At 37.1% G+C, this 26980-nt stretch overlaps 1 protein-coding gene across 1 annotated transcript in view; it reads right to left on the bottom strand.

The window, feature by feature from the left end:
- CWC27 (CWC27 spliceosome associated cyclophilin) overlaps window positions 1-26980 on the bottom strand; it is a 118967-nt gene that overhangs the window by 78885 nt on the left and 13102 nt on the right. The window contains exon 10 of the mRNA XM_048930677.1: window positions 24831-25006. Within this exon, the coding sequence (XP_048786634.1) occupies window positions 24831-25006 (176 nt within the window). The remainder of the gene's footprint in view (window positions 1-24830; window positions 25007-26980) is intronic.

Here is a 26980-nt window from a genome sequence, read left to right as displayed (position 1 = left end):
TTCCCTATGCAGATGAACTTTTTTTTAAAAAAAATATTTTTAAAAACTTTTAAGCAAAGTTTTGGAAAGTTTCACGGAATTTAAGCCACAAACAAAACAAGACATTTTTACTAGACTGAAAGAAACCACACAAGGAATTACAGATCCCTTTGGATCTATACTGCTTTACATTCACCTGTTTAGCTAGGCCCTCAATCAGAAGACTTAAGTATGACTTGAGCCATCAAATATAAGCCTGAACAATTTTTATAATTTGATTAAAGAAAATTATTCAGACCATAGATTTTAAGACTGTCTCTTAAGGTTCCAGGAAGACGTTAATGTCTTCAGGAACCAGTATTTGCAAATATAAGATATAATACACAATTCACATCACACTGGTTGTGTCTCTGTTGTATATGTGGGCAAACTAACATTTTCAGCATTTGTAATAAATTTTCTAAAAGAATACATTACTGCAAGGCTGAAATATCAATCTCTGATAATTTCAACCATCACACTTCAAGAAACCCATGGAATATTTTCTTTCCAAAGTGATGTTCCTAAGGAATGCTGTATTAATCACAAATAATATTTAGATGTTAGAAATTTATATGAAAAATATACGTATGCTACCAGAGCTTGCATCAAACAATGATGGCATCAGCGTTTGTCTGCAGTTAGTTTCGATGCAATAATTGCAATGCTTAAAGATTTGGAGGTACAAGAAAGAGATAAACTTATTATTACGCCTTTTAGCATTCAGGTTTGACTATGAAGGCTAGAAATGTTCTTATTTAATAAATATTACTTAATAATAATTAAAAAAATACATATTACTCCTTACACTGTAACAATTAGTAAGCATTTGAACACTGAAAAAAAAATATGAAAGAGAGATAGAAATGAAATCCTATGCTTTTTAATCATTCAATAGTTATTTTATATAATACAAGATGATTTATTATGCAAGATGCATTTATGGCTCATACTTCCAAATATGTACTGACGGACTGATTAATTAGCTTGTAAATAAGCATGCTTGAACTTTAGAAGTGGGAGAACCCAGTATCTATGCACAGAACAGTTTGCCACAATTCCTCTTTCACCTGGCTACTGGAAATTTCACAGGAGAAGCCTCTAACCCTACAGATTATGTACAGGGTTTGAAGAAACCTATAAGATGGTGTTTCATTTTTGCTTTAAAATCCTGATAGAATTCCATCCACTTTTTTTGAGGGAGGAGAATGGAGGTGGGGAGGGACAGCACAAGGGGGAAGATAGACAGTTGTTAAAAAACAATAACAACAAGCATTTCAATCAAAAAGAATGTTTTCATTAAATCATTCACTTTTTTTTTAACTACAAATTTACTTTTAATTCAATTATACATTTGTATAGTATTTGAAGATCAGTGGAACATCTCATTCAATGGCATCTTCCTTTAAAAATATCTATCATAAATTCAGTTGCATCAGCATGAAATGCTGGAGAGACAATGGTAAAAAATACAACTATTTTAAGTTATCAAAGACTTATTTATCTTTTAAGCAGTTGCTTCTGGAAATGAAAAAAAACATACAGGTCAGGCTTAAAGGGTTACAAATAAATGGGTTACATTGGATGGTGACCTGTCACTAGCAGGTATCCTCAGTGCTCCAGTTTAAGGACAGTTCTCTTTAATATTTCCATAAACGATTTGGATGCAGAACTCAAATGCATGCTAGGTTTGCACACAACACTAAATTAGGAGTTCTGGATGTTCCATACCTGAAGACATTCAAGACCAGGTTGGATGGCAACCCTACGTAGCAGAAGCCATATATGACCAAGGCAGTGGGTAGGAAAGCGATGATCTATAAAGTTACTTTCAACTCAAAACCATTCCATGATTCCATTCTCTATGTCGCAGAGACATAGGAACATGTGTTGCTTATATCTGTTTTACCTCAGATAGCAAAAGTATCTGAAAGCTGCATATGCAGCCACTGTTACTAGTGATAGTGGTATGGCTCATAGCTTGATCAGGATGCTCAGATCCTGAGTGATGTTACATACATGCAACAGTTGCGCTCTGTTCCGAACCACACCAGCTGATTCTATTACTGCAATACATTCAGAAACCAAGGAAAAAAAGGAATGATAATGTAAGCAGGAGTCACCTACTTTCCAATGTGAGTTAGATAACCTGTGTGTACCAATATATACTATGTTGTTATGGGTCACATCAGGAATTTTAGGGAGAATATTCTTCTTTGGTAAAGAATTTAACAAGAAAATCAGTCAAGTAACACAAAATATCACTTACTTTGTTAGTGACAGCCATCAATACCAAAACCCTGTTTTATGACATCTTCTGTTTATCTTCTGTTTTACTGGAACTTACAGATAGAATAAAAAGCAAAATATTTACAACACAATTTTATGAAATTTCTAAACTTCAAAATTTTTCTGAATTTCTTGTTTTCATCCAATGGTTCAAGAATTCTTCCACTGAAATAAAAAGATTATGATGCGCCATTGTTCTGCACTTTAATGAGCTCAGTCAGTTTGTCTAAATAAATGAGCAAACTTGTTTGTTATAGAATGTATGAAAATTGAAAAGCATTTAAGTTACCTCAAGTTCTAATGTCCCAAAGACCTAGATGCCCTTCCAAAATGCTCATACAGTATAAACATGACTAGAATCAAGTATTTTTGAGATGTACTGAAGAACTTGCCTGCCGAAAAACATACCAGAGACTTTCAGTATAGATATATATATCAGATAATACTAACCTAATTACTTATATACAATGCTTGAAGTGAAAATTAAATTCCCCAAGGAAGATTATGTGATAAAAAAGCAGCACAGTGTGTGAGACAGCTGTGGAATTGAACTTTGATATGTAATAAACACCTAAATACTAATAAATATACATGTATATTCATATACACATACAAACACACTTACATATAAAACAGATAAATAGTTTCCCTGTCTATATATGAATTTTGTACTAATTTTCTATTACATTGTTTTTAAAGGAGCAGAAAATTTAAAGTTTTTATTACAAAAGAAGCCTACAAATTAATACATTATGTAAAAAAGCTAATTAAACATTGCCTGGAATAAAAAGAACCATGTGCTTTAAACTTATGTGCCAGTATTCCTTCCCATTTAGAGAAAGTCACATCATAAACTGAAAAGTGACAATTTGAATTTTACAAGCACAACAGGTTGCCAAACTAAGATTACATCTAACAATGTTTCCAGTGCACCAGGCACTTTCCTTCTCCTGCTGACCTTTCAACACGTGGTTCAGAGACTACTGGATTAGAGCTGTTAACAAGTGGCAGGTGCAGCCAATTAACCAAGCAATGACGTAACTGTGACTTCCAGCATTAAGCATAACGCTTGTTCAACAAACTCTGCTTATCCACCAATGAGCTCAGTATGGCTGCTTATCAGCCAAACTTAAGAACTTCAAAAGCTCTGTACTGCTGACATACTTCTCATTAAAGAGTGATTTTGCTGTGAAATTATCCAACTGTGACTATGGTATGCTTCACCGTTCTCCGGCTTGGGAAGCTGTGAAACAATGTGCATGAACCCTTTTGATCATGTGGATCATACATTTTCAAGTACACAATGAGAAATGAGAGAAATGGTGAGGAATAAGTATAATTTAAATACATCAAAAATATGATATGACAAATGAAGTTGAAATGACTACAAAAAAGTATTTTAATATTACAATTTAGAAAATGATGTTTGGTCAACTTCAGTTCTTTTCCATGATGGACCAAATCGGTGCGAGACACTGCTCAAAACTGAATCAATCCATAACCCTATCAATATGCATCTTCTAGTGCTTCTTAACATGTAATATACAGTAATTAAAATTTTTCTGGTTTTATTTTTCCTGTAACAATTTGAGACAGAATAAGCTGGAAAACAATAAACATCCGCTTATCTGAGGATGTGTATCACTATCAAATTGGCCCATCAAGATTATCAAGATGTGTAGTATAGTTGACATACCAAAGGGACATCTCTCCATCTGGAGAGACTCAGACAACCTTGAGCAGTGAGCCCAGGAGAACTTCATGAAGTTCAACAAAGCTAACTGCAAGGTCTTGCACCTGGGTTGTGGCAACCCTCACTATCAATACAAGCTGCTAGATAACAAGATCGATCACAGCCCCGCCGAATAAGACTCAGAGGTACAGGTGGATGGCAAGATGGACATGAGCCAGCATGAGCCCAGTAGGTCAACTGGATCTTGAGCTGCATCAAATGAAGTGTGGTCATCAGACTGAGGGAGGTGATCCCGATGGGGTGGAAAATCTACTCAGTGCTGGTGACACCTCACCTGGAGCACTGTGAGCAAATGAGAAGTCCTCAGTACAGGAAAGACACGGACTTGTTGGATCACATCCGGATGAGGGCCACAGAAATGACCCAAGGGATGGGATGGAATACCTCTCCTATGAGGACAGGCTAAGAGAGCTGGGCCTGTTCAGCCAGAAGAGAAGGCTCAGGGAGACCTGATAGCAGCCTTTCCGTATCTAAAGAGGGACTATAAGAAAGAAGTGGACAGACAAGGGGAAATAATTTCAAACTAAAAGAGGGGAAATGTATATTGGATACAAGGTGGTAGCTTTTTACAATAAGGATGTTGAGGCACTGGAACACGTTGTCCAGGGAGATAGTGCAAGCCCAATCCCTGAAGACATTCAAGGCCAGGGTGGACCAGGCTCTGAGCAACCTGATGTGGCTGTAGGTGTTCCTGTTCACAGCAGGGAAGTTAGACTAGGTTACCTTTAATGGTCCCTTCCATTCTGTGATCACAACTGCTTCATGTTCTTGAAGGGTCTATTTTGCAATTATTCTTTCAGTGCAGACTTGCTGTTGCTTTGCATTAATCTGCATGTCTGATGTCTTTTTGGTGGATTTATATAAATTGAACTGAAGCAGAAAACCATTTCTGTATTTTCTTTTCCAGACAGAGATAGAGATTGAAAATGCAGAAGAGATTTAACAGTGTAGAAATGAACAGATTCATTAGCTCTTTCTGTTTTCTGAGTAAGCCAGATATGGTATCTGAAGACAATATATTTTTCTTTCTCCTTTATTAAGTTACCCCGTACACAACAGCAGGAACAGCTTCTCAAATTAAGCAGTAAAAAAAAACCAAGCAGCTCAGGCAATTTGTATCCATTGAAAAAAATAATAAATAAAAGAAGAAACTAAAGGAGATTTCTGAACCATGGGGAATACTGGTGGTAAGTAACAGAATATAACAGAACAAGGTGAAATTTCTAGAAAAGTGAGGGAAGGGGGGAAGAGAGGGAAGAAGGAAAAAGCCTGTAACAGCATACTGTTTTCAAACACAAAACACAGCCTAGATAGTTATAAGCCTGATTTCAATAACCTATTCTTAGGCAAAAATAACAGCATCATTAACATGGAACCACAATAAATAAACAAACTACCTCTTATGAACAGATGGAAAAAAGAGACTGTCAAACTATCTGATGAGAAGGAACAAAACACAGAATAATTTCTGACCAAGTTTAAACATGGCAAAGAACAGGGAGAAGTAAAATGCCACAAAAGGAAAGGTAAATGTTCAATCTACTCAATTTATTAAAGTTCAGGGTGGCTTGTTCACAATTTGCAAGCAAAGATGGATGTGCTAACAGAAAGTTAGCAGACAAGTGAAAGATGAAGATAATGCCTACAAGATGAAGCAAGTCTGAAAGCAGATAGAAAAAAAAAACACAGTATTTTTATTTATTTAATGAGAACAGCAATTAAACAAATTTTAGTGGTATATTTGAACTTAAAAAAAGGGATATTTTTCCCTCCAAAAGATAAGATTGAGATAAAATTTTTTTTCACAAATTCCTGTGTGCTCTGTTAGGTGAAATTCTCACTTAAACGATCATGGCAGTTTTTTCTGCCTTATCCTCTGAAAGTCCAGGCTTTTTGGATGTTTTCCATTTTCATTAGATAAACAGCTTCTTCTCATTAGAAGTAGATATACCCTTATAAGGACTCAAGTTGTGTTTTCTTTACTCCTGCTGATTCTGCTCCAAATCTTGTTTAATACATCTTAGACCTTATTGCAAAACTAATCAATACGAGTATTTTCAATGATAATTTCAATAAAATACATTTATAACAAAGCATTTAAAATAGCTTATATTGCTTACAATTATTATGAAACTCTACTATGCTCTCCATGCTTAAACTTTCTTTAAAGTCAAGTGATCCCAGAGAAGAGGAATCAGTTATATACACTCTCTGTGGAAGACAGCACTGAAGCTCATCAAAGTTACAGCTGTTAAATAAAGCAACAGTGCTTTTTGTCAAAAACAATCCATTTTATTTACATAGCATTGCCATAATTATGTGCAAGGGATTCTGATCAAAAAAGGGAGTACTTCAGTCTGTACATATTCTTAACTCTTGACCTATTAAAAGTCTGCCCAGCTATGAATCTCAGAAATTCATTCCTCAAAACACAACTCCTAAAACTTATTGTAGTGCTTATTACCATGTTTAGTCAGTTTCACTGAATTTAGTCAGTGACCTAGTAGGACTATTAATTACAGAAATTCTGACACAGCAAAAGGTTGGAGGATCTAGCTTGAAAGTGCCAGGTTTTACTGTTGCTCTCAAATAAACTCCTATATTCTCAAAAATCCGTAACAATCCAAGCTGGAAGAAACTATGCAACTAACCACTCATTTCAAGCAAGTAACTCTCACAGAGAAGAAACAGAAGGAAATAAAACATAAATCCAAATTCTTTGCCAAAATGTAATCACAGAACAAAAGCAAAGATATCTTCTCAAAAAGAATATAAAACTTAACATTGTTGATACACTTTTAAGGGACTATTTGACATTAATTTTGCATAAATACTTATGATATATGTAGATGGACACCAAATTTCGTTTATGAACCTCTAATTCTTAAATATACAATAACCTGATAAAACTATAGAAGAATATTAGTCATCCTTAACATCTTATCAAAATTCTAAATATTCTGCCTCTCAGTACAATTTAGGTAAGTTTTCAAATGGACATCAGAGGGTGTTTTTTTTGTCTGTATGGCCATAAACTCCATATACAGTGCTGTGTATTGAGATCTAACAGTATTTACAGTATATCTTTTCAATAAAAAATTTAAGACAGCCAGGACTAATAGATATTAACTATCATCACTAGTTGCATGTCTAGGTTGAAAACAGCTGATCAACTAATTAAAAAACAGAAGAGTTATCTAATATTTAGCAAGCAAAATACTTCACTGCTAAGTAAAATGGACATAATCTTAATTGGGACAGCATGCAACCAAAGAGCTGCCATTTATAGCAAAAATAAGTTTGAATCAGTACAGTTTAAAATAATATTCTGTGTATTATTAAAAATATTATTATCTACTTATATTAAGTTTTCAACCATTCAAATGGAATACAAATGCTTAGGGTTTTGTTGTTGTTTTTGTAAAAATAAATCATGAAGATTAGATTTTCATAAGTAAAAATCCATGTTTACAAAGCATCTGCTTTGAAAAGTGAATGTTCATATTATATATTTTCTCCTTCAGTTCTAGACCATATCACTACTTCTTTATTTTAAATATAAAGTTTCTACTAAGTTAAAAGAATAAATACCATCAACAAATACATCCGTTTAATTGATAGAAACAACTAAGACGTAGGAAGAATCATTTAAAGCTCAAATGGCATTCTGGAAATCAAATCTGCAAGATTCATGCAGTGCCCACCAGAAGTATGCAGGCAGCTATCAAAAATTAATATAAATGTATCTATGAAAAAAAAAAACAACTTGAAACTAGCCTCTGTAAATAGAAGTAGACTAAATGCAACTGCTATCATTAGTAGTTGATCTTAATTTCCTTTACTATTGTCAAAGACAATTAAACATGAGCATACTGGCAAAAGGTCTTTAAAATTTCTTCAAATATTCTATCTGCACATTCAAAAGAAATATGAGAAAAACATAAAACTAAGGTAGACTGAAGGCAAATTACACGGATATAAACGAATTCAGAAACAATAAAGACACTTTTATACAAAATTTGAAATGATCATTCTACTTCAGGACTGACACAATTTAAATTAAAATTTTCAAAGTGATTTAGAAGACCTGATGTATTACCACCATTTCACTAACAAAAATTTCTTTAATCAGGGTAAATATTTGGTAGTAGATTTTAATTATGGTTTAATAACTGCCAGCTGCTATCACTCCCCAAAATAATGTAAAATTCCTTGCAGGAATAGCTAGTAAAAAAATAAAAAATTGAAATCCAAAAATTTACAAAGGAAATGAGAATTTAAGTGCTATTCAGTATGTCCAGCTGTTAAAACAGAATGACACTAGACTGAAAACCGAGTAGAAACCTAACAACATCTGGAAACGGGAGTAAAAATTTTGTTAATTACAGTTTAGCTACCAGCAAAACAATTTTAAAAATGCTATTACTGATCATCAGTAAATGAAATGTCCTCTTTCCAGGTGGCTTATTTCTGAAAAGTTGTCTACATATGTATGGAAGAAGAATGCAGAAAAGGGGAAGAGTGCTTCCAGCAACAGCCGACAAAGATAGAAGATGGAAAAGAAAAAGTTAATCACGCTGCACTGTATTGCTTCAAGTGAAAGAAAGCTGAGCTCCTATCTTGACCCAAGAGGTAGAAAAACGAAACCTTGGTAAGACAGCTGAATAACTCTGCTAATCTCATTATTAATTTGTATCGCTCTCATCACTACGGTAAGGTCTAAATGCTCCTTACACTATGATTTGAAGATAAAATGGGCTTAAAAAAGAAACAACTTCTTAAGATTTATTATCCCACTTGACAACAAAAAATGAATGGACTTGAATACAACTTACTGAAGACTCGCACTCAGAAAATCTGAGTGTTAAATATTACAAAACAGAATACAGAAGAATATCAAACACATCTGTCTACTAAGGCAGTGTAGTAGCTATGATAGGGTGGATGACCTGTGAAATGGTGATCAGCTTAGCAGTAGTTATTTCTACTATCTAAAAGATTTCCCAAACACATCTGCTTGTCCCAAAGATGATAATTTTACTTTCTTTTGCTATTACTAACTACTGCAGTCAAGTAATATGAGCTATTACTGTAGCTAAATTTCACTTCCTTTTATTCATTAAACGTTATTAAAGATTCAAAACTCTGAATATGATGACCAAGATTATTTGTTCTACTCTATTTTAAAAATAGGTATTACTTATTTTGCCCCATAGTACAGCACGTAAAATGGCATGACTTGTATGTTTAGATACAAACAGAAGTAAAGAATAAAGAAAAATATTTCAACATACTGTAGACATCCTTCACTGCAGTACCACTTTAAGATGTACTGATCATATTTACAAAAAATGTATTCTGTAACAGAAACAAAAAACTCAAACTGTCCCTTCCCATGCTTCTCAACTCCATTGAAACAAAGAAAGGAAATGGAGCATGAACATTCAGCAATTAAAAAGTACATGGCTATACCACCGTTAAATCCGTCTTGCTATGTTACAAAAAAAATTAAAAAATCACATGTGCAGCTGAACAATTGAGAGCACTCCAGCACTTTGAAATGCTATCCCGCCCATGATATGGTACTAACAATTCACTTTATAATAAGTATTACACATTCTCACCTTCCATCATGCTAACTGCATTTTCATGGGTCATCTATGCATCCTTTTTTCCAGGTGATTAGACAAATGCACACACAAACTTCACCTAAAAATATACGGACTCTTGCCAAGTAGCAGCAGGATGAAATATACCAGAGTAACAATCCAGTCTTTGTCCCAGGCTAACACTATACCTATTAACACGCTTTGATGCTTAGCCAAGAAAAATCTCAGTGCTGGGATTCTGGTTTTTGTGCCCAAACAATCTGTGTTTGTGTTTAATATAGTATAGACTGCTTTTAAGTTACTGCCAATCATTAACTCTACAAGAGCAAGTCTGAGTTATTTTTTCTTTAAAATGAATATTAAGGTAAAGAATACAGAAGAACCTACATTATTCCGAAAAGAAGAATCATGCAATTCTCAGCTCTAAGCAAGTGATCTTACTGAGAAAAACACGGTATTTCTAAAACCAATTCTGAAGTAATCTTTCTTTCCTGTATGTCATTTACACATTACTGAAATAATCAATTTCTTTAACCAAATACAAAAATACAGATGAAAAGGAACAAACCAGCCTCTTAGCCTTACAGAAACCTTAAGAACTGATTTTTACTAAAGGAAAAGAAGATAACTTCTTCAGGTTTTGTTTTTTTTTTCAAAGGATCTTGTCAATGAAAAAGTAACTGATCAATTGTTTTAGAGAGAATGGATAAAATTTAAAACATGAAATTGAAGTAAAATATGTGATAAAGATTAATATAAACAAAGCAATATAAAACAAGCAGCACTTAAAGTTCTAATTCCAACAAGATGCGTTCTGTGATTCTTTCTAACATTGATGCCTATATATTTATGCCTTGGGCATAAAGTCATGAATACTTTCTACAGCACTGAAATTTGCTTCAAAGTCAACTTGGACAGCTGGCCCTGCCTTTGTAGTTCCCTTTTTTGATGTTTTACCAAGGACTGTATCAGAGATCTGTATTACAAGGAACTCCTCAAGTAATTATAAAGCCCTAATTGAGGCAAAATGACAACAGTAAGGGCCAAGAGGAAAGAAAGGCAATAATTTTGTAAGACAGACTTAGGAAAAAGAAAAGTTTTTCAGTCTGAAGAGTAAGGACTTCCTTTGTCATTTTAACCAAAATAATATTCCCTCTGTTTTATCCTTCATGTTGCATGATGATTGTCAAATTCTAGTCAAAAGGAATTTCATTTCAGTTAACTTTTAATTGTAAGAATATTTTCACTGGAATCACTCAATCATTTGCAGAACTGAGCAATTTCGATATGACTGTGGATAAATGGCATTTTATAAATTAGCACTTTGGTTTCAAATCCATTTTGAATTTATCTGCCGTGATAAGTCATTCAAAGCATACTAAACACACACAGATTAATGTGGAAGCATTAACAAAACATTTGGCATGCAGATAAATACACTGTAAGGTATTGTAAGGCCTGCAGGTGAGTCTGTGTATGGTATCAATACGAAATCAGAATGCTGATTTCAGAACAGAAGATTCAGAAACCATTTCCCTTCTTTCAGACACTCCTGAAATATACAGGAGTAAACCTACTTCCTCTTCTTCTCCTTTAAATTCTAAAGTGAATTTTTATGTCTACGGTTTGTTAGTTTTACATTTATTATAGTCAATATCAAGCAAAGTACCTTAAAAATCTAACACTCCTTTTCTGGGAATCTAATTTGTAAAGACATCTCAACAAACAGAAAGCAAATAAAAACCAACAAAAAAAACCCAAACAACCCCGAATGCTCTGTTTATATATTAAAATACTAGTTGTGTGGAAGAGTGCATGTTTATGTTTTTCAAGAGTCAGAAGTTTAAAACAGATACTACATTAATCAGACATGAAATGGAAAGAAGTGCACTCATTTAAAAGGATACATCAAAATGCACTTCCATTTCTTATTTTTTCATGAAAGTCACATTTACATTTAGCATTTATCAACATCACCTGCAATATTTTGTGTTATCTAGACAATTAATTCCTGCCAACTTTTTCTCAAGGCCATATGGATAAAAAAAATCTGTAATTCTGTAACAGTAGCTCCAGCTCAGACACATCTGCTTACCATAGCTGGGGCAATATGGCACAACAGATGTAGTCTCTCAGGTAACAGAGACGCAAAGAATTTAGGATTCAGAAGTTTTCCACCTGCAAAGCCATAGGAGGCATGCATAAATCAGAACCTGTATAACACACTTTCAGTGCGAACTAGGTATTGTGCTGCATAATATTTCACAGGATGTTATTTTGTACGTATGACATTCTCTACATTCTCCCAAAGCATGTCACAACTATCAGACTGATTTGGGTATGTGTAGCAAAAACTGTGGTTAGAAGTACAATCTACACTTAGGAAGCACAAACAGAAAAATGCATTCATCTTGAAATGTGGCAAAAGCTTTCTATATTCTGCTTTAAAGCCATTTTATAAGTTATGGAATACCCTACTTTTCCTCATAGGTGATACTTCAAGCTCTTTACATCTTTTTCCACAATAAGCATTGTCCTTATCCCTGCCAACCATTCCTCATGTATGTTGAAAATATTCAGGCAGATATTACATGCATAACATACAGAGACTGCTCCAAAATAATGCCTCCTATTTCATTTTGGCCCAAGATATCAGAAGTGAATGTTGGTGTACGGAACTAGAGGCTGAACCTTCCCATCAATGTTCTGTTACATGTTGCTGCCATGCGATGAAATGGCATCTGATGTAGAAGGGTGTATGAAGCAAAGGTGTGCCATGAACTCCTCCATGCACAAAAACTGGCACGTAGTGACATTCACTGACGCTTGTTGAACATTAATGGAGACCAAACTGTGGATGTGAACAAAGTGAGGTGGTAGTTGGTGTGTCTCTGCAGTTGTGACAGCAATGTGAAAAACTACCATGCTCAGGACATTCATGCACAGCTGTCATATAAACAAAGAGTGTCTCAATCAGCTCATCTGTGTGAATAGGCACATTACAACTGGGAAATTGTATATGGAGCTGAATTTTGTCTTCAGCGAATTGGAAACAGCAGTGACAATGTTGGAATATCACAGGTGGTGCCAGGCGGACCCCTGCTGCTCACACAGCAGCAGAAAGAACATCACAGGCAAGTTTGTCAGGATCTATTGAATCTGTGTGAGGCAAAAAGTGACAGCTGCCTGGATTGCATCATTTCTGGTGCTAATATATGGTGTCACCACTCTGAGCCAGTGTCAAAACACCAGTCGATCGAGTGGCAAAAAAGTTCACGATGCAGACTTCATTGGGTAAAGTGACGTGCACTGTTATTTGAAATAGGAAGGGGGCAATCCTGGATTTCCTGGAACCTGGACAAAATATCAACTCTGACCATTGCAACACAGTGCTGACCACTGACCAAGCCGAAGGCTCAGATTTCCAGAGTCAGGCTAAGGAAAAAAAGACCTTTCTCTTGCAACATGATAACACTATGCCCCATACCAGTTTGAAGACACTTTGAGGACATGTGCATGGACTGTTATACCACACACACCATATAGAGCAGATTTCACATCCTCTGACTTTCATCTACCAGGGACAAAGAAAGATGACTGCATGGGCAATATTTTCATAGCAATTACACTGTTGAAGCAGCTTGTTGCAGCAGCTATGAAACAGTAGGTCACCTCTGCTGGTGCAGATTTTTGTGAGCATGGCATGCAGGCTCTTGTTCATCACTGGCAATGTGATGCATAGCTAATGATGGTGACTGTCGATAAATAGTGTTTTCTAGCTGACAATTTGCTCTATCAAATTGTGTTTTTGTGCTCTTTGTATCTGTTGTAGTTGGGAACAAATAGGAGGCATTACTTTCAGAGACCTACAAAGAAACATTATATACACAGAAATGAAACCTGCATGATAATGTCCTATGTCACTGTCAAGTCTTCACAGCCAATTCCACAGGTTTGAATTAGTACATTCTCAAGAATTCCTATGACATACAATCAAACTGTGATTTAACTGGTTTGTGTATGTATTGTATCTAAAGGAAATGACTAATCTAATTAAATTCTCCCTGGATACAGGTTAATTAATATGCAGAACAACAGGGAAACTGAAATACTGCCATACTATTCCATACTTTCCTGAAGTGAGCCCTTCCACAATATAAATCCGAAATAAGAACAGAGAAGTACCTCTACCACCACAAAAATTGATGAACAAAGAACAATAAATGAACAAAGAAAAGAAAAACCTGTACTGTACTTTCACAGCAATACCGGTCATAATTTTATTGGTTACAAATTGGTGCTACATTTTACTCAACAAAAGATAAGAGGTAGTTCTGAAGAACAAAATAATTTCCATGGGAAGTTTCAAAGTTCTGTTTTTCAGGTGATAATTTGAGATCTTTTCTGTTAGCATGATATGGTATGAGGCTCAAAAAAGGAGGTGAGATTGTAGAACTCCTTCAATGACTTTGAATGACAAAAAAAACCATCCATTATAAAGGATTCTTCCATTTCAGTCTCATGCAAGCCACATGAGCTATAATCACAGACTGCCTTAAGTTGGAAGGGACCTTAAAAATAATCCAGTTCCAACTCTCCTGCTGTGGGCAGTCTGCCATCCACCTGCTCAGGCAGCCTGGGACCCCCTCCAACCTTGCCTTGAGTGCCTCCAGGTATGGGGCATCTACAGTTTGTCTGGGCAGCCTCACCACCTCCCAGTAAAAATGTTAAACATTTTAAAAATATATTAATATATATTATATTAAAACCATAAGATCAAAGATTACGAGTGGCCTTTCAGTACATAATATAGGGTACACTAACAGGCGGAGCTCTGGAGATGGTTGCTTGTAACTTTTGCATAATTATCCAGAACAACCTTAAAAAAATGTGTTTTGCTGATTGTATACTATACCTAAAAATGAGAATTGGAGTCCACCCAGTGGAAACTTTATGTTAACCACAGTTTTACAGCACATCTTAATGCAAGGAAACAAAGAACAAATTCTCAGAAGGAAAGTTAGGAATTGTTTTGTCCTAAAATACTTTTTTCTTCTTTTCCCCAAAAAGTAAAGATTACACATCTGTTTACAGTCCTATCTGAACTGCAGGCTGCACAGAACATAATGAATTCACGTGAAAATTGTTTTAACACTATATCTGCCATTTGGTAGCACTATATTACACAGACCATATATTTATCATATTTATTACACAGTCACCATTACTCTGTCTGTTCTCAAACCAAGACAATGTATTTTAAACACACTCCTTTTTACATAGCAAAGCAGAGATAAAGTTTAATTCCATGCCACCACTGACTTAGCAATTTTTCTAAGATGGTATGTGATGAGATAGCTACTTTTGCACAACATTGGAATTTCTCAATTTAATCTGTTAAAGTGTTTAAAATAGCTTTGAACATTTATTTCAGGGTAGAACACAAAGTGGTTCACTGCAAAAACCTGAAATGAAAAACAAACTCGTTTGCTAGTTTACAAATTTTGACTGTTTCTTGTTGTAATGGAATATCCGTACAGGTGGAGCATAATAATCACACAATGAATACATAATACATATTTTTTTAAGGCAAGAGGTCATTATAAAAGGGCAATATGTTTGTCTGTATTATAGTTGGGTGCAGCCAAAACTAATTATTTTTTAATTATATATCCAAAAATGAAACTAATCATTTTACACATATTCAAAATTTAAATTAATTTTATGTCAATTTAATTGGGACTTCCTTTAAAAAACAAAAAACAGGCAAGACAAAAGAAACAACATACAATGGTAATGGATTAAAGTCACAATGCATACACTTCCTGGATAAAGTTACAGTAAAATAATCCAACAGTCTCCCAGAGAAAAAGCATACTGAGAGGAGCATATACGTTCAGACATAATGCTATCAGATACTTTCTTAGTTGAATTCAACATCAGCTCGTGACAGGTTGCCAATCTGACTAATTTTCAAGTAAATCCAAATACCTACTCTTGATTATATTAGGAAAACTTGCTTCCCAGTACTTTCAGAAAAGAAAGTTCTTAAAAAGTCAGCAGTATACAAAAGGACCAAAGAATATCTCTGTTAAGTAAGAGTTAGGTTACAGTTATCATTTCAAATAGTTGCCAGTGGGATGTAAAGGACTGACTGGAAACACCCCTAATCCCCAGGGAATTCCAGACACTGAATCACACAAACTGTCATGGGATGGCAAATTATCCTAACTGGATTGCTTGTCAATCTGAGTTTGTTAAAATAAAACAAAAGAAAAGCCTACAATAATTAACTGCAAAACTCTAGGAAGCAGGAACAGGACATATGTAGAAAATGAGAAACTAATTTTTGGAGAATGGTGGCCGAAAATAATCCGGAAAGCCCTAGCAACATAAAAAAAATCTCAGTGATCACTGTAAGAACAAACAGAGTGACAGAAGCAAGAAAGTTCTCTATATACAGCAGTAGTAACACTAATAAGAGATTACTGACCAAAACTCTTTAAGGAATGCTGAAAAATTGGAGAAGGAACAAAAAGGCCTCAAAATGATCTGAAGACTGGAAAAAATGTCTTACTGTGAAGGACTGAAAGAATTCAATGGGTACAGCTTATCAAAAAAGACAGAAAAGACTCAATTAGAATTTGAGCAGCTGAAGAATTAGAAAATACTGCACACTGAAGTGAACTTAAGAAAAACATATAGCAAAAAAAAAAAAATTGGTTGCAAGCTGGACCCACACAAATAATATTGGATGAAGTACTGTTAAGAGTAAGGTGTCTGAACAGATTGTGTACTGTCCAACTAAATATGGACCAAATTATACTCTTGGTACCTACAAACTATTTCTGAATGCCTTCCTGTTTTTCTGTGGCAAGTGAGTTTAATATAGTGGCAAATAGCTGTGAATTATGGCACAAGACACACAGTTTATCTCATACTTTCCTTTGGCTTACAATACTATTAACAGAATACCTGAATTTACTATCACAGAATGTTCAGAGTTGGAAGGGACTTCAAGGATCATGAATCTCCAACTCCCTTGCCACAGTCAGGACCACCAACCTCCACATTTAATACTAGACCAGGCTGCCCAGGACCCCATCCAATCTGACTTCAAACACCTCCAGGGACGGGGCATCCACAACCTCTCTGGGCAGCCTGTTCCAGCACCTCACCACTCTCTGTAAAGAATTTCCCCGACATCCATCCTAAATCTTCCCTCAAATTAAAACCATTTCCCCTTGTGCTGCAGTTATCAACCCTTTCAAAGAGTTGATTCCCCTCCTGTTTGTAGGCTCCCTTTAGGTACTGAAAGGCTGAAATGAGGTCACTGCGCAGTCTTCTTTTCTCCAGGCTGAACAAGCCCAGCTCCTCAGCCTGTCTTCATAGGGGAGGTGCTCCAGTCCCCTGATATACTATGTGTATTGAAAAAATAAAAACAAAAAAAGGTACTTAATTAAATATAGTGAGGTCTGAAGTCAGTTGCAAAGAAGGTTTGTACTCCAGAACTCAAAAGCCATTCACATCAACACACCATTTCTATTTCCTGGTACCAACCTGAAAAGCAGGGAGACAGACAATACTCCTGGACAGATCCTAACAGAAGCAGTTACATCTGGTTTAAAGAAGCACTACTATAAAACATTAATATCATTCAGTAGTTAATAAATTCAAAATTGTAATTACTGTAAAGAAAGAATATCACAGTTACATATACATGGAAATAGATAAGCTTCATATTTCAAAGTGATTTTTTTCTCCTTCATATGCCTGGGAATATTCCCAAGAAAATCTGTCTCATGATTTTTCCAAGAGCCAAGATGATGTTGACTGCATAGCTATTGCTTTTTTTGAAAATGGGTGCAGCAAGTTCACTAAATGGGTGCAGTATTTGCAACAACCTCCAGTCAGAGAATTTCTTCAGTGTTTCAAATATAGGCAGCAACCTCACAGTGACATCAACCAGCTCTCTCAGTATCCTCAAATGCATCCCATCTGGTCGAACAGACTTTTTTGGGTCAAGATTTCTTAGCAATTTCTGACACAACTGTTTATCACTGTTAGCGGCTCCTCTTTCTTTGAAACACATCTGCAGACACAAAACCCTGGAAGATCTTGTTGGTGATGATACTTGATAATCAAGTATCTCTGTCATTCCTGCATGCACTGTTACCATATCACAGGAGGCCATAAACACATATGTTTACATATGTGATATACAATCTTTTATTGTTTATGGAGTCAAAGAAGTTCTTTCAGTTGGCCTTTACTCTCCCTGCCCATTGCAACTTCAGCAAAGCTTTGGCTTTCCTAGCAGAATCACTGCATGCCTGTCATGGTTTTATGATTTTTGGCTATCAGTATTCCACACCATAACATCATGTAATGCACTGCAAGGGGGGGGGGGGGGGGGAGGGGGGGAGGGTTGACTTCTGCTGAATGTTCGTCCGATGGAGAAGAACTACATTTCCCCAGGAGGCTTTGTGGACAGCAAGGAGATATAACTCTGTGCAAGGTCACCTGAGTTCCTCTTCTTCACCTGCTCTTCGCTGTCTGCGCTTCACCGTCTGCTTTTCTCCAGTCACTCAGCTGGACTGCACTTCTCACCTCAGCATTGTGGTGAGGTCTATCTACCATCCAGACAGACTCTCTCTCTCTCTCTCTCATTATATTTTTGCTAATACTATATTTAGTAAATCATTTGTTCCACCTCAGATTATTGCTGTTGTTTTCAAGTATTTTGGGGTCCCCTGTTTGCCCTTTCCCAGAGGCGTGGATCCGCAGATCCCTCCGCCCTGCTGGTCACGGAACCGGGCCGAACCAGCCTGTAAACTGCTGACAATGCCCTGACAGCAATTCTTTAGTCCTCCTTTGCAGACAGTTTTCACTTTCATCTCCAGTATATATGATTTTTATATCAGACATCACACATGAATTCCCTGTTCAGTCACATATCTATCCTCTACTTTTTTTTCAAAATCTCTGACTACTAGGCTGTGCCTGTATCTGAAGACCTGTCTGCTCTGCCTTCACAGTATTCCACCTACCAGTTCTACAAATACATCGCATCTAGATGTCCAAGGTCTGAATTCTGGTACTTGCCTCCATCACTTCACCCAGGAACCACTGATGTAACCACTGAGATTGAGGGATGCATTGCTGACTTAATTCACTACTCTTTAACATCTTTATCAGTGACACAGATGAAGGAATTGAGTGCGCCCTCAGCAAGTCTGCAGATGACACCAAGCTGAGTGGTGCTGAGTGGTGCGGTTGATATACTGGAGGGAAGGGAAGCCATCCAGAGGGACGTGGACAGCCTGGAGAAGTGGGCCCATGTGAACATAATGAGATTCAGCAGGGTACTGCCCTTGGGCTGGGGCAGTCCCAGGTATTTATACAAACTGGAGGAAGATCTCCTTGAGAGCTGCCCTGTGGAGGAGGACTTGGGGGTCCTGGATATGAGCCAGCAGTGTGTGCTTGCAGCCTGGAAGGCCAACTGTGTTCTGGGCTGCATTAAAAAAAGGGGTGGCCAGCAGGGAGAGGGAGGTGATTGTGCCCCTCTACTCAGCTCTTGTGAGGCCCCATCTGCAGTACTGCGTCCAGGCCTGGGGCACCCAGCACATGAAAGATGCAGAGCTCTTGGAGTGGGTCCAGAGGAGGGCCGCTAAGATGAACAGAGGGCTGGAGCACCTCTACTTTGAAGAAAGGTTGAGGGAACTGGGCTTCTTTAGCTTGGAGAAGAGAAGGCTACAGAGAGACCTCATTGTGGCCTTCCAGAACTTGAAGGAAGCATATAATCTGAGGGGTAACGACTGTTCGCATGGGTTAATAGCGATAGGATATTGGGGAATGGTTTTAAACTACGATAGGGGAGATTCAGATTAAGTATTAGGAGGAAGTTTTTCACCCAGAGTGTGGTGACACACTGGAACAGGTTGCCCAAGGAGGCTGTGGATGCCCCATCCCTGGAGGCATTCAAGGCCAGGCTGGATGTGGCTCTGGACAGCCTGGTCTGGTGGTTGGCAACCCTGCACATAGCGGGGGGGTTGAAACTAGATGATCGCTGTGGTCGTTTTCAACCCAGGCCATTCTATGATTCTATGATAATAAAATATCTGCTTTAAGAATACCATTGTTAAAATATGGACATCTGACAGAACTATCTGATTTTTTGGTAAGCTGCAATTACAGAACTTAATTTCTGAAGAGGAACACACCAGAAAATTTGTTTTTGGGGGGAAAATATTAAATAAATGTATTTATATCAGAATACTATATTAGTCCACAAACTTGGAAAAAAAAGTCACTTTAATCCCACATCTGTGAAGAAAATTGTTAGTATGAATTCACAGAACAATAATCAGTACGTGATGAATGGAAATATATATACAAATGACCAAGATAGGGATCATAAAAAACAATCCAACACAACTTTCACAGTTGCAAAATAACTGTTTCTTATACTTCAACTCATGCATTTGATAAAACATATAAAACTATTAAAAGTCTGTATTCTAAAGACATTTGCTTTTACAGTAAAACACAGGAGCTTGAAACTCAGACACTGTAGGATACAGAAACTAAGAGTGTTGATGACTGATACATAAAACACAGCAACACTTGTTTGTACCTGCCAATCAAGAACACGGTGATAAATAACCTATTGGATGCCCTCCCTGGGAAGGGAGACATGCTAAAAAAGTTACTTTTCTATGCCACTGTTATAAACAACAAAGAGAGTAGAGATTTTCAACAATTACAAAAATTAAAAGATTTCTTTCAATCCAGAATTGTGGCAGTGTCCTAAATGATTTTACTTCCTTTCATATGTATGCCTGCATCATAAACGCAAGGTAAGAAGTGCACAGTAAACGTATTAGATCAAAATATTCTACCATTTACTATTAATGTATGGAAAAAATATCAAATAATTCTTTTAGAGCAACTATGGATTCAGATAGAAAAGAAAAGCCTCTATTTAAAGGCTTTTAAAAAGTTTTTCATGGGATCACATACAAAGTTAACTGGCTATTCTGCGCCACAGAACTATGAAGAACCTCAAGAAATCAATCTTGCAAACTCAGTGTGTCAATATTTATTCAGATGGTAAAAATTGTTATGATGCCTTAACTGTACGTACTTTCACTTAGTCTAGTTTATTTTCAAAGAACTTGTCTGGTCTGAAATGATCTTAGTATGAACTTGAGCATGTCTATTGAGCATGTTGTGCCTAGACATCAAGATTACAGTCAGTATGCAGTCATTTAAGCAAGTGCAGACACGTTTAAAAAGAAATAGCCATTCCATCCTGTTATAACAAACGGAGAAAAAAAAACCACTGAACATCTCAGATAATTATACCTCAACAAGTGTTCTGTTCATTTATGCTATGATGAACAATGGCATTGGTGTACAAGGGAAACGTGACCAATGTCATTCATCTGGACTTGAGCAAGGCCTTCGACACGGTCCCTCACCACATCCTTATCTCCAAATTGGAGGGATGTGGATTTGATGGGTGGACCACCCAATGGATAGGAAACTGGTTGAAAGGCCACAGACAAAGGGTGGTCATCAATGGCTCCATGTCCAGGTGGAGGCCGGTAACAAGCGGTGTCCCCCAGGGTTCTGTCTTGGGACCAGTGCTCTTTAACATCTTTATCAGTGACATCGATGACGATGACGGAATCAAGTGCACCCTCAGCACCCTCAGCAAGTTTGCTGATGACACCAAGCTGAATGGTGTGGTTGACACGGTTGATAGATAAGAAACTTAACATGATCCAGCAGTGTGCTCAGAAAGCAAATGGTACCCTGGGCTCCATCAGAAGAGGGGTGGCCAGAAGGGACAGGGAGGTGATTGTCCCCCTTTACTCTGCTTTTGTGAAGCCCCATCTGGAGTACTATGTCCAGGTCTGGAGCCCCCAGCACAAGAAAGACAGGGAGCTGTTGGAGAGGGTCAAGAGGAGAGCCATGAAGATGATCAGGGGACTGGAGCACCTTCCCTACGAAGACAGGCTGAGGGAGCTGGGCTTGTTCAGCCTGGAGAAAAGAAGGCTGCGGAATGACTTCATTGCAGCCTTTCAGTACCTAAAGGAAGCCTACAAACAGGAGGGAAATCAACTCTTTGAAAGGGTTGATAACTGCAGGACAAGGGGAAATGGTTTTGAGTTGAGGGAGGGAAGATTTAGGTTGGATGTCAGGGGAAAGTTCTTACTATGAGAGTGGTGAGGTGCTGGAACAGGCTGCCCAGAGAGGTTGTGGATGCCCCGTCCCTGGAGGTGTTTGAAGTCAGATTGGATGGGGTCCTGGGCAGCCTGGTCTAGTATTAAATGTGGAGGTTGGTGGTCCTGACTGTGGCAAGGGAGTTGGAGATTCGTGATCTTTGAGGTCTCTCCCAACCCTGCCATTCTGTGATTCTGTGTTGAACCAAGTAATTTCTTACATATACACAGTATATATCTGAAGCTTCATGAGATTATTTTTATGAAACCTATGGTGACATTAACTTTAATTAGGAATGTGCAATCTGTATACAAGAAAATATAAGGAATGTAATAGCAACTATATTTCTACTCCTTTATTATATATGTAGATAACTCATCTCCTTATGTTGGTGACTTATAAACCAAAAGAGAAGGACATTACTTAGTTTAGCTGCACTCTATAGTCTATTAGGAGTAAAATACATGAGAGTAACAGTTAAATTCAAGTGACTCAACTCCATTTCTTCCTCAGTTCAGTTATTCTAGTTATTATTATATTATTAGTTATTCATATTGCTGTTTAATAGCACATCTGTGTTAGGTATGCAATTGAAATTGTACTCTATTTGCATGCTGTGTTTTGCAAACAAGAAGCAATGAAAATTTTTAAAAGCCCGTAACTAGAAATGCGTAGCATCTGAGCTCCACCTACAGGATAAGAACAAACATAAAACCAGTTTCAATCTGCCAAAGTGAAAGAGTAGTATATACTATGAAGCCTTCAGCTGATCTACTCAAGACACTAACATTTTTAAAACTTCATGTAATGTTATCTGTATATATTTTCATTTACACAGCTGTTCTGTATTTTCAAGTTTAAGTTCAATCTTTCTATAAAAACAACAGATATTTGGAATTTGTCTAATGAGCTGCCAGAACGAACAAGATCTTTTTTCCTTAAGTTTTTTATCTAGTATAAAATTGGGAAGTGTCTTCAAATTATTTTTTTATGTAAACAAAAGTCTCAAAAGGATGTTGAAATTACTAAAACTAACATCACCATCTGAGCACCCCAAGAACAACTGCATTTGAAGAAACAGTTGTGGATCTCAGTACCATGAATTTGAGAAGGTGTCTATTATTTCCATATTGTTTCTCTAAAACAGATGTGCATATTTCTGATTTCACAAAAGGATTTGTGTGAAAAACAGGATGACTAATAAAAATGAATAAAGATTTGTAAAACAAGTCATGCATGTTAAAATTCATTACTCAGAAAAAAAATATTTTTAGAAATTCTCTTATTCTATTAGCACATTTAAGTATCTGATGAGGTGAACAATACCTGATATAAGAATTTTCTTGTCCCCCTGATATTTGACTAGACATGCCTCTTCAAGATAAGTAAGGTGGATCGAAGCTTTTGTTTGACAGTCACACCTCATCCATTTCTCCTGTCAGCACACACTTGGACAATAGTGGCTGGTGAAGTCCCACAAGAATATTATCAATCATCCCTACTATACTTACAAAAAGGCGACTACTCTAGACAAGGAAACTTGATAACCGGCTGATTATCTCATCAAAACCAATGTCACTAGCACCTCATTTACATCAAACAACCCACGCTTTTCATTTTCATACAGGATGCCTTACCATTTGGAAAATAACAGATTCTAGAAACTGATGTTACCTGTATTACTAAGCAGTGTCTCCCAGGGCTATTGCTCTCAATCACTAAAAAAGCATCCAATAAAACTCACTTCAAAGACAAGATAGTCCATTTGGCTATGATACTACTACAGTTTCCCTGAAAGAGTGGAATAATCATGGACTAAACACATTGTACTTGCATAGGAAGAGCCAGCAGCTTACAGACTGTTTGTACAAATATATATGAAATCTGAAAAAATATAATGTAAGCACTCCTAAGGGTATGCACAATCTTTATGTCAACCTCATGCTGAGAACCTGCAACTACATGTTAGACAAGTTTCTATCTAGTAGCCCTTGCTGCAAAACCCAGCAAGTAGTTAAGCAGATTGGTTGGAAGACCACTGAACACACAGGCAATGTAAATCTTAGAATCATTAAGGTTGGAAAGACCACTAAGATCCTCTAGTCCAACCATCAGTCCATGCCTGTGACCACTCTACACCATGTTCTCCAGTGCAACACCTACTCTTCTGAAAATCTCCTGGGATGGTGACTCAACCACCTTCCTGGGCAGCAACCTGGTATAACTTAAAGCCATTATTTCTCATCCTACCACATGTTCCCCAGGAAAAGTGGCTAAATGTCACTTTGCCAAAACTTTAGTTTGTTTTTTTTTTTTGGAGAGCAATAAGGTCCCCCCTCCTCTTCTCCAAACCAAACAATCCCAGTTTTCTTAGCTGCTCATCTTGTGCTCCAAATCCCTCACCACCTTTATTGCCCCTTCTCTGGACACGCTCCGGGGCCTTAATGTCTTTCTTGTAGAGAAACTGAACACTGTACTTATGGTGTATGGCATCACCAATGCTGTACAGAGCACATGAAGAGCACAATGTCTTTTGCTATTCTAGAAATGTTTGGCCTCCTAAATGTACCTAAAGACCCTTTCTCAAGAATGCTTTCCTTGGATATCTCCTTTATTTCTGACCGCTCCCTTCCATTCTACGATAAGGCCATTTAACACTGATCTTTTTTTGTCCAGTCCAGAGGTATTCTTTCCCATTTTTCTCAAAAACTAGATTCAGGTTTAAACTACCAAATGAAACTAAGAACTGAGAAATCAACCGGCAGTTTCATCTTTCATAGTCGAGGGAGGCTGACAAATTTAATGCAGTACTAAAACAAAAATGCAGTAAATACGAAACTGGAATTGAACAGCAAATAACTGAAAATAAGTTGAAGGAGAAAAATAATATGTGATTTATATGACTTATATATGACTTTTACATGACTTACCTGCGGCTGGTGATTTTCTTTTCCATCTTAGTTTCTTCCTCTTGAAGTTGCAGTTTAGCAGTTTCACTTGTATCCATTTTCAACTTTTTTGCAATGCGTTCTTTCATTTGAAATCTCTCATTGCTCGCAGCTTCACCTTCTACACTGTCAACATCTTCACCATTTTCATCTTCCTCCTTTATTGATAGAACATAAAAAAAAAATTCCTTAGCTTTTTCTACTTTTTAACTACAGATTCTTGAATACATAAACTTTTTCTTACGAAGATGATTCTTTACCACAACAGACAAAGAAACTAACAAGCAAAAATCCACAATTTTTAAAATTACTTCAAAGAATAATTTCAAGAATGTCTCTGTATCATTTAAAAAACAGAAATAGTGAGACTTTAATCCCTGAAAGGTATGCAGAAGGTTTCATGGCAATATGCTATTAGTTTGATTATTACCTATGGATCCAAAGTCGATCAAGGCAATATATTAACACTTCATTAATTTTCCCTTAAAAGAAAACCAGAAACGCAGAAGGCCAATTGTATCAACTGATGGGTGGCCAGAAAGAAGAGGGAAGTGACTGTTCTCCTTTTGCTCTGCCCTCATGAGGTCCCACCTGCCATATGCACATATGCAGGCTGGGCAGAGAATGGCCTGAAAGCAGCTCTGATGAGAAGGATCTAGAGGTGCTGGTTGACGAAAGGTTCAACATGAGCTGGCAATAGGCGCTTGCAGCCCAGAAAGCCAATGGTATCCTGCACTGCATCAACAGAAGCGTGATCAGCAGGTGGAGGGAGGAGATTCTGCACCTCTGCTCTGCTCTCGTTAGATCCCACCAAGTGTACTGCACCCAGTTCTGAGGTCTCCACCACAAGAAGGACATGGAGCTGTTGGAGTGGGTCCAGAGAAGGGCCATGAAGATGATCAGAGGGCTGGAGCACCTTCCCTGTGACAACAGGCTGAGAGAGTTGGAGCTTTTCAGCCTGGAGAAGAGAAGGCTACGAGGAGACTTTATAGAGGGCTTCCAGTACTTGAAGGGGGCCTAAAGAAAAGTTGGAGAGGAATTTTTTATAAGGCGTGTAGTGACAGGATGAAGGGAAGTGGCTTAAAACAGGAAAAACAGGAAGAGGGTAGATTTAGACTAGATACTAAGAAGAAATTCTTTACTATGAGGGTGGTGAGACACTGGAACAGGCTACCCAGCAAAGTTGTGAACGCCCCTTCCCTGAAAGCATCCAAGGCCAGGCTGGATGGGGCTGTGAGCAACCTGGTCTAGAGGGAGATGTCCCTGCCTATAGCAGGGGAGTTAGAATGAGATGATCTTAAAGGCCCCTTCCAAGACAAACCACTCTATGATTCTATGAAATGACCAGGCTTGCTATGTCAAAATACTGCATGACAGCCAATCAGCAGAGAATCACAGCTTAAACAAGAGCGTGATCAAGCATATGGCTCGAACAAAGGCAGAATTTGAGTTTATGTGTCCAAGAAGCTGAGCACATATTGTGTTTTGCAAAAGAGGTAACAGCACATACAATGGAAATAAGCTGCCTTCTTTTTATTTAGGTGCAAGGATGAGGGAGACTGCATCTGTCCTTCACTCTCATTGAATACCAGCTAACAGATGATAGCTACTGACCTATGCATAGCACACAGATATGAAACACAAAGTACTTCTGAGGATTCAATTTATGGAACACAGGATTATATTCCCAGTCATTCATGTTTTGATAGCAACTCAAAGATCTAGCCCATCATCCATGGCTGTAGGTAAATATGCACTTCAACTTGCAATTTTATTCCGTAATATCAATAAAAACTTCCTTGTATATAAAATATCCTCCATGTTTGGACATCCAACTTATTACTGCTTGCTTACTTAAATTTCCCACCTTTCAGACATAACACTCTTTATCAATGCTATTTTTAGTGATAGACATTCATCTTCTTCCCTTGAAGAAATCTTCCCAATAGCATTCTCACTCATACAGAGCCTTCCCCTTAGATTAGTGTTCTATCATCATTCATGATAAATATAATCTTAATTCCTTTCCCATCCCTGAAGCAATTTCAGGGCTTGTATTAAAGGTTTGTGACTCTGTGGTAATCAACCTCATTTACTGACTGAAATATTTGCTAAGAAGTTTTCATAAAATG

This window comes from Lagopus muta, chromosome Z, assembly GCF_023343835.1.
Source record: "Lagopus muta isolate bLagMut1 chromosome Z, bLagMut1 primary, whole genome shotgun sequence".
Classification (NCBI taxonomy): Eukaryota; Metazoa; Chordata; class Aves; order Galliformes; family Phasianidae; genus Lagopus; species Lagopus muta.
This window is presented reverse-complemented; position numbering and strand designations above follow the sequence as displayed.